Consider the following 12,763-nt stretch of genomic DNA (forward strand, 5'->3'; position numbering starts at 1 on the left):
AGCTGTAGTAGTTAACGGTGAAAGCGTAATCAGAGAACGAGGTGTGATAGCCAGTATAGCGTTGCATATTGGACGCAGAACTTGGTCGCCATCCCGCGGCGTGTTAAAATGTGATTGAACCCAACGGCCGGACTAGAGGGAAACGCAAAGCGTGTCGTGCCATCGCCCGGCCGCGATTTTTCTAGGGGCGAGCGCGTGAGCGGGGAACGCGGTGTTACAGCCAGGTGAGGCAGGCGCGCATGGCAGAGCTATTTTTGGTTTGGATTAGCGTGATGCTATGAGCGAGGCCGACGCTTTTACGACGCTTTAAGGTCCCTAGATCGACGCTTGGGCTAAGGTCGCCACCTCGCGGTGTGTTAAGGCATTGACAAAATTGAACTTCTATTGAAAACGCGCCAAATGGGACGGACGTGTAACGCGTTGCAGGTGTTAATCGCGGAGGCCACAGTAATGACGAATTACTTTACCACTCCCAGAGGGCAACACCACCCCGCCAACCGGGAGAGTGGTAGATATAAAAGGTGGGCGTTTGTAAAGCCTCTAGAGTCTGTGACCGTGACGCAGTGGACAGCGTGCCCGGCATCTGTTGTTGCGGACCGAGTGGGTGTGGGTTCGATGCCCGTTGACGGACCTTTTTTTCTTTGACATCTGATCGTGTAAATTTTTTCGACGTCATTTCCGTGATGGAAATATGTCACTAAAGTCTTGGTGGACCCCGGCATAAAACACTTTCGTGTTCAAATAGAGTGAGGCAGGTACAGTATACCTTTTCAAAATGGAAAATTCATTCTCCTGGCAGTTCATGTGCTTCTGTGATCCAGTTTTTCTGGCTTTAAAGGGGCCCTGCAACACTTTTTCAAGTAATCGTCGAATGGCTTCATTAAAAGAGCTTATTGCCTTTCTAAATGACTGTCACAAAAATGTTTAGAGTCCGTCAAATACGAGCAGAGTTGCATGGATTTGTCGCGTGCTTCAAGTGCTTTCTCTCTCCTGTCATACTAGCAAGCGCGCTGAAAGCTCCACAGGGAGGGGGATGACCAGGGGGCAAGATGATGTGTCAGCGTGCATCATGACCTTGAGCACTCATTTCATGACTTTGAGCACTCTCAGTCCTTCGAATGCACACTTTCAGTACGATTGCATGCGCAGGGGCACGTGGTGGCCTGGTAACCATGCAGTTCACAATGCTCCAATCTGCCAGCGACAGTGGTCATTTGGGCTCATGGGCGTTATTTGTTGACAGAAGAGGGAACGAGTTTTAGTTGACTTTGAGAATTTATTGTGATTTCCAGGCCACATGCTGCACTATAATGTTTGGCTCACATGCTCTCAACGACCGATCGGCAGCGTCCCTGTTGACACAGCGTTGTGGGGCCCTGTTAAGGATTGGGTGCGTATCCCAGGGCCATTACCGAGACATGCTCTATCTACACGGAGTAGCTTCAGCTTATCAGAAAGCTTGTCTTCAGAATATTTTCACATTTTTGGCTTGTGGAAAATTTTCCTGGTCAACATACAGCTGAAGATCTCCCTTTGTTGCTGTCCTCGGACGCAAGCTTCGAGCACGCAAAAAGAACGCAACACAGCTATCCTCGGCGCACAAAAATAACCACCTTCCCTTGACGTTCATAGTAACAGCGGCACATCACCAGCTGCACTAGAGAACAAATACGATGCGGACGGCTCAATCGTGCACGAAATTATCGACCCGAACTTGCAACAAAATGTGCTTCGTCGCCATTATGTGATGGCGATGACACTGTATAGTGTATCGGGTTGGCTTCGCTTTTACACGCAAGGAATTTTTGGACTCTGTTTATCGGAAAAAAGGTGCGCGTTGGATTAGATTGATTTTTTAAGTTGAGAATAAGGATTCACTCGCACTTGCTTGAATTAAATGCTTAGCTGCCATTTTCAAAAATAATTTCATCTACCTTCCTAGGAGAAGTGCAGGGTGGTGCCGTGGACTTATTCAGGCGGGCTGTGCCCGTTTTTTGGGCAAGGCTGAACGTCACTGTGTATATTCTGAGTTTTTCAATTATACAACAGTTTTGCATGGTCCCTTCATAGTCTTATAATCGGGGTTCCACTGTGTGGCAGAAAGGCATATGCGAATGGACCAGTAAGGGTCGCCGTGAACGCGTGTGTCAAAGCTTCGTTGGAGACCAACTGGAAACTAAGTGCTGAAGTCTTCTCCACTCGACTCATAAGCGAACTCTTAAAACATTTTAAGACTTTATTGCCTTAAATCTACTGCCGTGTTGGCCACGCAGGGTCGTGGCAAGCCCAGTGGGGCTTTGGCCACGAGCGTACTTGTGGTGCTTCCAGGGCATGCTGCCATGGGCCATCGCTCGACGGTTTCAGTATCCACGTTCGTATCACCCGTTGCAACATGAAAAAGTGTTTGAAGCATCCAAATATTGGGGCATTGTCCACAATGGAATTGAGTTAGCGAATTTTGCCAATTTGTGTCAGACCGAAATTCATATCAGCCGGACTTGTATCGCCGAGACTCTACTGTAATCTGGTGTTGTACTTTAAAAGAGAACAACTTTAAATGAACACTGGCAGGCAAAGAAGGCCATGGGAGCCTTGAATGAAGAGGCACAAACTGCCATTAACAAAAACTTCTATCCCATCAAAAAGAGTGCTGTACTTGTGGGAAGATGTGCGGTTTGTGATCTTCCACATTCCTTATTACTCGTGGGTCAAACTTCCCCAAATGCTGTCTGGCCCGAGCGCAAGGCATGCGGAGCTGCATGTGCAGGCACTTCAACTAAAACACTGTTGGCTTGCCATAGGGCCCCCCCTCGAGTGAGTCGGTTTGCGAGGGAGCGATCTTTAGGAAAAACTGTAGGTTCCACGTAGGCGAAGTGAACGCCCTTGGTCTTTGGAAGTGGGTGTGACGTTGCTGTTGAGGAAGGCAGGCTCAATGCAGTCAATTGAAATGCTATCTTCGCATCCATTCATCAGGAGGACAAAGTACTTTGCTGATGTCTTTGTCAGTTCTTTGCCAGTTCTTTGCTTGAGTGTCTCAAGCGGTAATGACAGTGAAAGGTGAACTATAAAATGGCTGAGGACCATTAATTAAAGGGAGAAGTGTAACCAATGTGGGCTAACGGTTCGGATATACCTACAGCAGTAATTGTGCTATGCATACCAGTGGAGCATCATCTTCATACTTCATCAACAGTCAAAGCACACACTCAAGCATCGCCTCCATCTTACCACTGGTGCTCGCCATTTCAGTTACGCAGTGGCTCAGACTTGCGGAGTGCCCACAGAGCTTCATATGCATTAGGTGGAGATAGCCTAATAAAACGCATATATGCCATCTGCTAGCGTAGGCAATTATCTTGTTTAATTAAATTTTTAACGCATTGTCAATGCCCTGATATTTCAAAATTACGCAAGATTCTTGGTGTTTTCATGAGATTTGTTATATCAAGCCGAACATAGCCTGTTTAGGTAAAATTGTGTGAAAATAATCCTGTTTTACGGGATCCTTCAAAGGAAAAAAGAATCTTTATACAAGCTCTGGCTAGTTTCATCAATGTTCTGCACCACCCAATGGATATTGTGCCTATAATATCAGTATTAGATTTTTATATGCTCTTTTTTCCAGCTCTGCTGAGTGGGACTTGCCTCTTGATGAGTTCCTGTTATGAGTGCTGTAGCTCTTAATTGTTTGTTTGCTAACAATCTGTATGCACTTTGACTTGCCCATGACTGGTGACAATATTTGTAAGTAAATTATATTTGTTTTTAGTGAATCCAAGCTGGCTGAGTTGACGGTGAGGCTTGAAAGAGAGCTACAGGAGGCCAAGACCACTATTGAACAAAATGTTCACTTCAGAGATGCAGGTAAGGGAAATGAAGTCTGTATATGCTTTTTGATAACACATTGTGCTGTAAACAATTCAATGTCTTTTAATTTGCCAGCAATTCACAGTTTGTGTACACTTGCAAGTATTTTACTGAACAAATTTATTTGTATTTATCCTGAACTGTAGCCGTACAAATGAAATGGTAGTTACACTTAGGTTAAAAAAGAAAAACGTAATAATGAAGGTATCAGTCTAGCAACTGACAGCACGAGCAGTCAAACGCAGGTGCCACATCTTGAGTTTGTATTTGAGGCTGTCTAAATTGTTCTCGGCAGTTGCAAAAGTTTCGTGACTTTCTTAAGGTAGTCAAAAAATGCTGCCGATCTGTTATCGAGGCTCCTGTGGACATGCGAGTGACCGCATATTGTTGCGCTGCGTGTTATAGGGAATGGTCAGCACTGTTGGCGGTAGTAGCTTGCTGAGCCATGCAGCAGGTCCATCAATGGTGTGTTCAATCTAATAAGAACCCCTATATTTGGCACCCACTGTGAGGCCAGTGTAAGTTTGTGTGTGTGATGGCATCATTCGGGGCTGACTTACAAAATGCTGCTATGGGCTAACACGAAACAGTTCAGAGCATGGTAAAAGCTACCGCACGTTTGAACCCTGCAGCGAACGTTAGCCAAAGGGAGTAGAACCAGCACAGAGCAGCAGGGAAAGGGGATGGGCTCTTGTTCTGCTGCGACGCGACGTTACCACTTGCTGCAGCAGGAGTGAGAACAACGTTGTGGTGGATGCACTTTCGCGCACACCCTTTGACTACGAGAACAATGTTAATGCTCAACTTGCCTAGCCCAACGCTAAGCCGGAGGTTGACGTAACTGTCGCGATGCTTGTAGTTGTCGGAGGGGTAACACTATTACTCATTTTCATAGTTTGAAAAAAGAAAAAGAAAAGCCCAAGAGCAGAGTAACTGCTTTAATGTTCGACGGCTCCAATCGAAGGTTGGATGAGCCAGCTTCATAGGACGAGTGTGCTAACCACTTGGACAACGTCAATGTGGCCGAAAGCTTTGAGTGGAAGGGAGTTGTCTAAGCCATAGCGGGAGGATATCTTTGTAAATAGTATTGTAAATAATTGTTTGATAGGAGTTGCAGTGCACATCAACGCAGCTAGTATTGCTTTCAGTGTGCGATGTTCCGGAGCAGCTAGTAATGCTGTGAGCCCATTTCTTCCTTCCTACCCACTAGACTCTGACAGCATCTTGCTCAGATAAAATGCCACGGAGGAGTACACATGTGAGTGCTTCAAAGTGGTGTTTCCCGCAAGTTGTCACGCGTAGTTGTGCGAAAGTTCATCGATGTGTTGACGGCTATCAAAAGCAATTGATAATGGATGATGCGTCCGAATTTTCTGCCACAATCTTCGTGCCACAGCCTTCGGAACAGGGGAACAGCCACATAATGCCCAGGCAAGTCCCAACGAACGTGTGAACTGCAACATCAGGCATGCGCTCGTTGGATTTGCGGGGAGGCACCTTTGCTCTGAGGGTGACTCAATTGGCTTTACGCCCCTCAGTCGTAGAATGGAGCTGCTAAATTCTGTAAAACATGCCCTACAGGAACGTAGCACAGCACTGGTTACTTTGTTGGCATAATGCAGCTGGGCTGTGTTAAAAGGTGACGAAGGCTTTATGCAAAGCATGACCGAACCTTAGCAGAAAGCATTTCTCTCATCGGGACGTTCAGTATAAAGTGGGTGACGTGGTGTTGAAGCAGAATCATGTCCTAAGCGATGCCAGCAAGAAATTCTCAGCTTCTCTGCCACCCAGGTTGACAAGACCGCACCAGATTAAAGAGACAGTCACCTGTGTACAAGCTGACGGACTTGACACTAAGACCAATCAGATGACCGGTGCATGTGTGATCTCACACCCTACTACAACAGAGGCATTGAGTGGCCCGAGGAGAATGCTCCCTCGCGCCCGCAGGCAGTGGCTTGCGAGGTTTGACGTTCGAGCCCAGTGCAACGTTACAACTTGCAATTTTGACAGAACTAATCCTGTTCGGTTCGTAGGGGCCAATTTTAATCTGTGCAACATGGGATGTATGGTGCTCTGGTATCTAGCGTGCAGCCTTCCAGAGCAAGCATGCGCTTTTCTTTTTGAGAGATAAGAGAGGGACTAACCCGTTGTAGTTACACGGTCGTGGGGGCTGCATTTTGATGGAGGCGAAATGCTAGAGGCATGTAGGTGCACGTTAAAGCACCCCAGGTGGTCAAAATTTCCAGAGCCCTCCACTACGGCATCTCTCAATCATATCGTGGTCGAGGAACATAAAACCTCAGCAATTATTATCATTGCAGTCACAGACCACTTATCGGCAGCCATGCCAAAATGACCGTTTTCCCTGGCAGCGACCACGTCCATCTGCAAGTCGGCAATGTGGCTACATCAAAGCACACAGCCAGAAGCAAGGCGAAAGAAAAAAAATTACACCATCTCCCGCTAAAGGGGACCATGAGGCGATGCGAAGCCGGAGCACTTGCACGATCGCGTTCCGTTGGCGTTCGTTGGGCATGCTACCGACCTCGCGTCGTGGAACGCGAAGAGGGACGCTACGCGCGTTGTATCTTCCATCTAGCCTGGCCGTTAATTCTCACAGGGCGAGCCGGAAACGTGGTTGACAGGCGGGCGAGAGGGGGGCAGCGTAGGAGAGGAGGGAGAAGGGGAGGGGACGCGCATGCGCTCGAGCTCTTCGCGGCGTTGCGCAGGAGAGAATTTCGCCATGTCTAGCCCGTGTTTCAGAGGAAGAGTGGAAAGGGGGAGGGGAGAGGGGAGAGGGAAAGTGGAGAGGGGAAGGGGAGAGGGTGAGTGGAGAGGAGGTGTGTGGAGAGGGTATGCACATGCGCAGTAAGGGTGGTCACGCCGCACACCACCACCACCGGATTGAGCTCCGCCTTAAGATACTCCGCATCTAAAATGTCAGGCCTGTGCGGAACACACAGCATAGGCGCGGCAAAAGCTGGAGCCTGAGCCTGTGAAGCCTCTCTAGAGCTTGTTGTAAACTCTCTTGGGGTGACTACTGCAAGTTCAGTTGCAAGGTATCCATTATGCCATAAGTCATCATAATTTTGCCACGATGCTATTATTCATCGTTCTGTGGAAAAGGGAGATGACCACTATGTGACTGTAAGGCACTCTGATGATGTTGAAGAATTATGGCTGAGCCCTTTGTGGGGACCTTTAAACCACCCACTTGTTATGTGATTCACATTGTGTGTGTGACGCATGGTGTTAATTTACTTTTCTGCCATGCTGTATTACATCTGTTATTGTGATTCCTTGCTCAGCATGATGCCTGTATAGGGTGTTCTTGCGAAGGAGTTTCAAGGACTGGCGTGGCTCTGTGGTAGAATAGTTTACTGTCACGCAGTGGGTTGGGTTCGAATCCCCCTCGATCCTGGATTTTTTGCTCATTGTGCGCGATAGCGGCTACGCACACCAGAGTTGGAGAACTACGCCACCAAAATTGGCTGTTGCGATCTCATAACAGCTTTCGCTATAAAACGGCAAAACAGCTTCTGGCCCCAAATGGCCTTGGCTGCAATTGTTTGCAGAATCACTACACAACCTGGTACCAAGTTGTGGGCCCAGCTACTGCACTACGAGCCTTGCCACCACCAGGCAGCTAGCGTCCATGGCCAAACAATGGACTATGCCTGCAGGTGCAGAGCGGACCCCCTGCCAGGCAGCAAGTGGTGAGCCACCGCCATGGTTGAGTTGGCGCATCTTTGCTGCTTTGCGTGCCCAATGTCCCAGAGCCTGGAGAAAGCCAGAGGGCAATGACGTACTAGCCAACTCTCCTGTGCCGGCACGAAGCTTTCCTGTCGATGCAACCAACACATATCGCCAGCAAAATGAAGCTGAGCTCCGGCTGTCCCTTTCAACACCACGAGGTCAGAGGCTAGTTGATCCGATTTGGACCGAGCTGCGTGGGTTCCTGACGCACTGCCATCATATCTCAAGTCCCCCAAGGCCATGACTCATTGACAGCCTTCCGTCTTGCCTGCCTTTCTGGCGATAACACCTGTCTGCCTCATGGACATGGACTTTGCCATGTTCCCAGCCTCCCCCCTTCGTTTCAAAAAGCCCCAGGTGATGATGGTGCTTTCTTGGCTGAAGGGTTAAACGAAGGAGGTCGGCAATGCCTTGGCTCATGCGTTGGAGAGGGCATTTTGCCACCCCCTTTATGCTGACTCTGCAGCCGAGATTCCTGGGTATGGGCCTCTTCGGTCTTGTCAGGTGTGACTGACCACATCTCAAGCGAGCCAACTCTGCCATCACCCCCCTGCGGCGCCCCGACCTTCGAGTGCGAACCACGACCCTGAACCACAGTTAAAAGCCGCGCCGTGAGCTGAGCCATATCACTTTCTCGACGTGTGCTTGTTGATTGTCCCCCCCCCCCCCCCAGTAGTGCGGAATGCTTCACCACTAAGGTGTTTGTGTTAACTGGATGTTGCAATTGGCAGTATGCATATCTGAGGTGAATAAGCACCTTCAGTCAAAGACTCGTCTCCGTGCCCTCTGGCCTGAACCAGCCACAGTGGCGACCCTACATGAACTCCGGGATTGGGGGTCACAGCTCTGACTGTTAGGGCTGCTAAGGAAGCTGTAGCGAGAGTGAGTGCTGCCACTCCCCTAGCATGCAGAGTGAGCCAGAGGAAGGCTCACATGCAAGGATTTGTGTGTTCAATTTAATAAGAACCTGTCTCTGAGGCCATGGGGCTTCTTGGAGAATGTAAAATGCAGAACTGTGAAGCAACCACTGGATTGATTTTAACCACACTTGTTGCACCTGAGAGGCATTGTTAACTTTCAGGAACTGATGAGAATGGAATTTTAATGTGTGATCTGGCATTTTTTACAGAATTGCCAAAAACGAAGTTAAAAAGAAAGCAAATACTGTGTTTGCAAACACTACATCAGAGACAAATGTTGCAGTTTTGAGCTACATCTGTTAGAGTGCATGTGAAATAGTTGCATTGTTTACGAGTTCCAAATAAGGAGACAGCTTTGAGGAGGCGAGCAGACACGGCGTTGCTGAAGGATCACAGGCGATGTGGTGAGGTAGGCTGTGGCATCGGTACCATTGCAGTGTTTCTGTGCGAATGCTTGCCTTGATGCCACCTGTGTTGTCAAATTGATGCTGGCGGCCAGAGCAGGAGACTAAGCTGGTTGGTATGTCTTTGATGGCTTGGTCCAAATGGTAATGGAAAATGCTGTAGGTGCAATGGAGGGTGTAGGCAGGACCATGGGAAGAGGAGTGGATGACCAGGGTCGGGAATGCTTTGTGGCAGGTGACGGTCGTGCCCCGGGGATGGATGTGCCCGTGACGTGGCATTCGCACGAGAGTAATGTGCGTGCCCTGCTCTGGCAATTGGCGGAGCTGGTGCCCGAGCTGAGCCAGGCCCTGTCCACGCTGCACACGTATGCCGAGCAGCGAGTGCGCCTCCTCCTCACTGGTGCCATCTGCGGGCTGGACCCACAACTGGCACAGGGCCCGCTACAGGTGGTGAGTCCGGGCATTTGGTGGAATATTATTGAGTAGAGCTGTGCCAACAGCGAAATTTTGGGTGCGAAGCGAATTCGAATATTGAAGGGTGAGTGCGAATCGAATATTTTTCTAATATTTCTCGAATATTTCTGGAATATTTTTCGAATACTTCGAAGCAAAATTGCAGAAAAAAGAAGTTAGAGAGGATTCCTAAACATATTCTTACGAGATAGCAACATGAAAGTGTTTCTTTTCGCTAGGTTGATGAAGCACTGGCGAGGTGGTGTTTCATAGTTGTCTTATCAAGAATGAGGCAATGTAGAGGCCGAATTGTATTTATGTACATGATTTGGTGCAACCAAAGTGTTGCCGACAACACTTTACACGTGATAGGCAAAGATGCCATTTCCTCAGCCTTTCCTCCTCTTTCAACTTCTGTGGAAGCCCAACTGATGTGGCGGACAAGGGTGTGCTCCCTGCAAGTCCGGAGTTCCAAATCTGCCTCGTAGATGTCGATATATAAGAACATCTAAAATTTTGGATGCTAAAAAGCTTCAGCTTCCGATTTTTCGGACTTCCTGCCCAAGTTTCAGGTCCAAAATAGCATTAATTGAGCCCCCACCTCTGCCACATCTTTCATCTCCATGTTGGAACCAGTGTTTTCTTGAGTTAATACATTTGCGACTGTAGCGGAGCTTGTAAGGCAGCTTTGCCGCAATACGGGGGTGTGATGAGGTAAACATATTGAAAATCTAGGGACCACTTCCAATCGGACGTTGACTGTGTCTTGGCAAAGTTCGACCTTAACGGAGCTTGAAATTCAGCTTTGTCGCAATACCGGGGTGTGATGAGGTGAAGCATATTAAAAATCTAGGGACCACTTCCAATCGGACGTTGACTGTGTCTTGGCAAAGTTCGACCTTAACGGAGCTTGAAATTCAGCTTTGTCGCAATACCGGGGTGTGATGAGGTGAAGCATATTCAAAATCTAGGGACCACTTTCAATCGGACGTTGACTGTGTCTTGGCAAAGTTCGACCTTAACGGAGCTTGAAATTCAGCTTTTTCGCAATACCGGGGTGTGATGAGGTGAAGCATATTAAAAATCTAGGGACCACTTTCAATCGGACGTTGACTGTGTCTTGGCAAAGTTCGACCTTAACGGAGCTTGAAATTCAGCTTTGTCGCAATACCGGGGTGTGATGAGGTGAAGCATATTCAAAATCTAGGGACCACTTTCAATCGGACGTTGACTGTGTCTTGGCAAAGTTCGACCTTAACGGAGCTTGAAATTCAGCTTTGTCGCAATACCGGGGTGTGATGAGGTGAAGCATATTAAAAATCTGAAGGGGTCACTTTCAATCGGACATTGACTGTATTTGTTTTTGGGAAGTTCGAATAGTTTGAATAGTAAAATTTCAGTGCGAATCGAATCGAATAGCAAACACTATTCGAAAACTATTTGAAATTTCGAATATTCGCACACCCCTATTATTGAGCTTGCTCATTAAATTGAAACATTAAAGCAATTTAGATGGATAAATTACTCTTTGCCATCGTAGGACATTAATTAGAAGAGGAAATGAAGGTCAGAGGTCTGAATTTTGTACCGAAGCTTGAGCATGTGAACATCATTGTGACATGACAAATTCCAAAGTCTTCTTGCATATTTTGGCCGCCTTGGTTCAGTGAAGGTTTCTGAAACTTGCTATTTTAGGATCTTGTGTCCCTTAGAACACAGTGTAAATCTCTTTTAGTGACAAACGACTACACTATAAAAATCTGTGATGTAACAGAGAGCTGGTGTGGGAATATCAGGGCAGCATTGCCACTGGTATTTGCTTCTTCTCATTTGTCTTCCCGTGGTGGTGCTTTTGTTATTGTGAAGCAGAAAAATCATTTTTCTTTTTAGTATCCCTTTAAGTCTCCCTTTTGCAAGATTTCTGCTGTGAGAAAGCTGTGTGAAGTCTTTTGAAAAGTGTCCAACAAGTGTCTTGGTTGCCCAAGTTGGTACTGATTGTAGCATCATAGTCATTTCCTGCCCCAAGCTCTGTGTTTCATGTTTCTTATATCGTGGAGGGCAAGAAGAATTGCGAAAATTGATGTGGGCAAATGAAAGTTACTGAACTTACAAATTCCATACCTGCCAAGTCTCCCAGATTACCCGGGAGACTTTGGATTTGGACCATTTCCTCCGGTTGTAAGGGTAACAGGAGAATCTCCCGGAATTTCAGTTGTGCCCCGTCCAGTGCTTTGTCTGGCTACGGGGCTAAAGTTGTGTAGCCACATGGTAAAAAAGTCAACTCAGTCCAACCCATGTTTTCGAGGAGATGTAACAGTAGTGCCAGAACACGTAGCCTACCGAGTAGAAGCAGCGAAATCGCGCCCTTGCAGTGCATTTTTTGGGTGGTCACGCGTATTTATAACACCGCAGTGGGGATCGTGGCACAGCCGGGCAACGTTGGAGTGCGCTTGCGAACTCCGCAACTGTCGCCTCGCCTTTCCTTTTTGCTGAGATAGCGCAGGGGCAGAACGTTGAATGCAGATGACCCCTAGTTGTTTTCCAAGAGTGCCACCTACGAATGTGGGATCCTATCAGTGTGCGAAAAAACCAGCTTTGTTTGAACATCCTTCCTCCTGTGCGGATGGAAAGGTTTCTACTCCTTCGCCATTTCACTTTCTTTTTCTTCACCAGGCAGCTTACAATGAGGTGTGACATTCCTGCAGTATGTTTTGATAAGCCTTTGTGGTGCTCGCCCGCTTTCACTGGAATGTGGTGGGCTTAAAGGGGTACTGACACCTTTTTTCGAAGGCGAGTTTACTCTGCCGTACAAATCTCCTGTATGCAGAGACAGGTCTCAGCAAGTGTGAAGCTCAGCAAATGCCGATAAGATATTTTATTTTGATATTTAAGTAAATTTTTCCATAGCGCACCTACCGTCATCAACACTAGCTTGACGTCAGGCTACAGTACTAATTCTGGTGACTTCACACAGCAGTCTGGCTAGTCGCGATGACGTCAGGTACCAAAACTTCCAAGATGGCCGCGTGTGCGTCACCAAAACATTCAAAATGGCCGCTTGTGCGTCACCAGCGGAGCCATGGTGCGGTGCAGTCGTGGAAACGTCACTATATATTGTGCGAGCACATGACAAGAAGCTCGTACCGTGTTGTGACGTCAGGGTACAGTAGGAACCGAAACTAGCTTTTAAAAACGTACTGTAATTACTTTTTCAGGGCGCACTCACGCTTAGCACTATCTTTTTTAGGCTCTTGAGGGCTTGACCTTTCGTTTGACGCAAAAAAACGACAACTGAAAATTTTCGTGTCAGTACCCCTTTAAGAAAAGCAGAGCTTATAGATTTTTGCAAAGCGTCTGTGC

The 12,763-nt window shown here is 47.6% G+C and overlaps 1 protein-coding gene across 2 annotated transcripts in view; it reads left to right on the forward strand.

Annotated features, from left to right (window-relative positions):
- The window catches only part of LOC119373741 (protein phosphatase 1 regulatory subunit 21), a 175,310-nt gene that overhangs the window by 15,302 nt on the left and 147,245 nt on the right, over nucleotides 1–12,763 (forward strand). For both annotated transcript variants that reach the window (XM_037643806.2, XM_049410767.1), the window contains exons 7-8: nucleotides 3,770–3,864; nucleotides 9,186–9,400. In XM_037643806.2, coding sequence (XP_037499734.1) covers nucleotides 3,770–3,864; nucleotides 9,186–9,400 — 310 coding nt within the window. The remainder of the gene's footprint in view (nucleotides 1–3,769; nucleotides 3,865–9,185; nucleotides 9,401–12,763) is intronic.

This window comes from Rhipicephalus sanguineus, chromosome 11, assembly GCF_013339695.2.
Source record: "Rhipicephalus sanguineus isolate Rsan-2018 chromosome 11, BIME_Rsan_1.4, whole genome shotgun sequence".
NCBI lineage: Eukaryota > Metazoa > Arthropoda > Arachnida > Ixodida > Ixodidae > Rhipicephalus > Rhipicephalus sanguineus.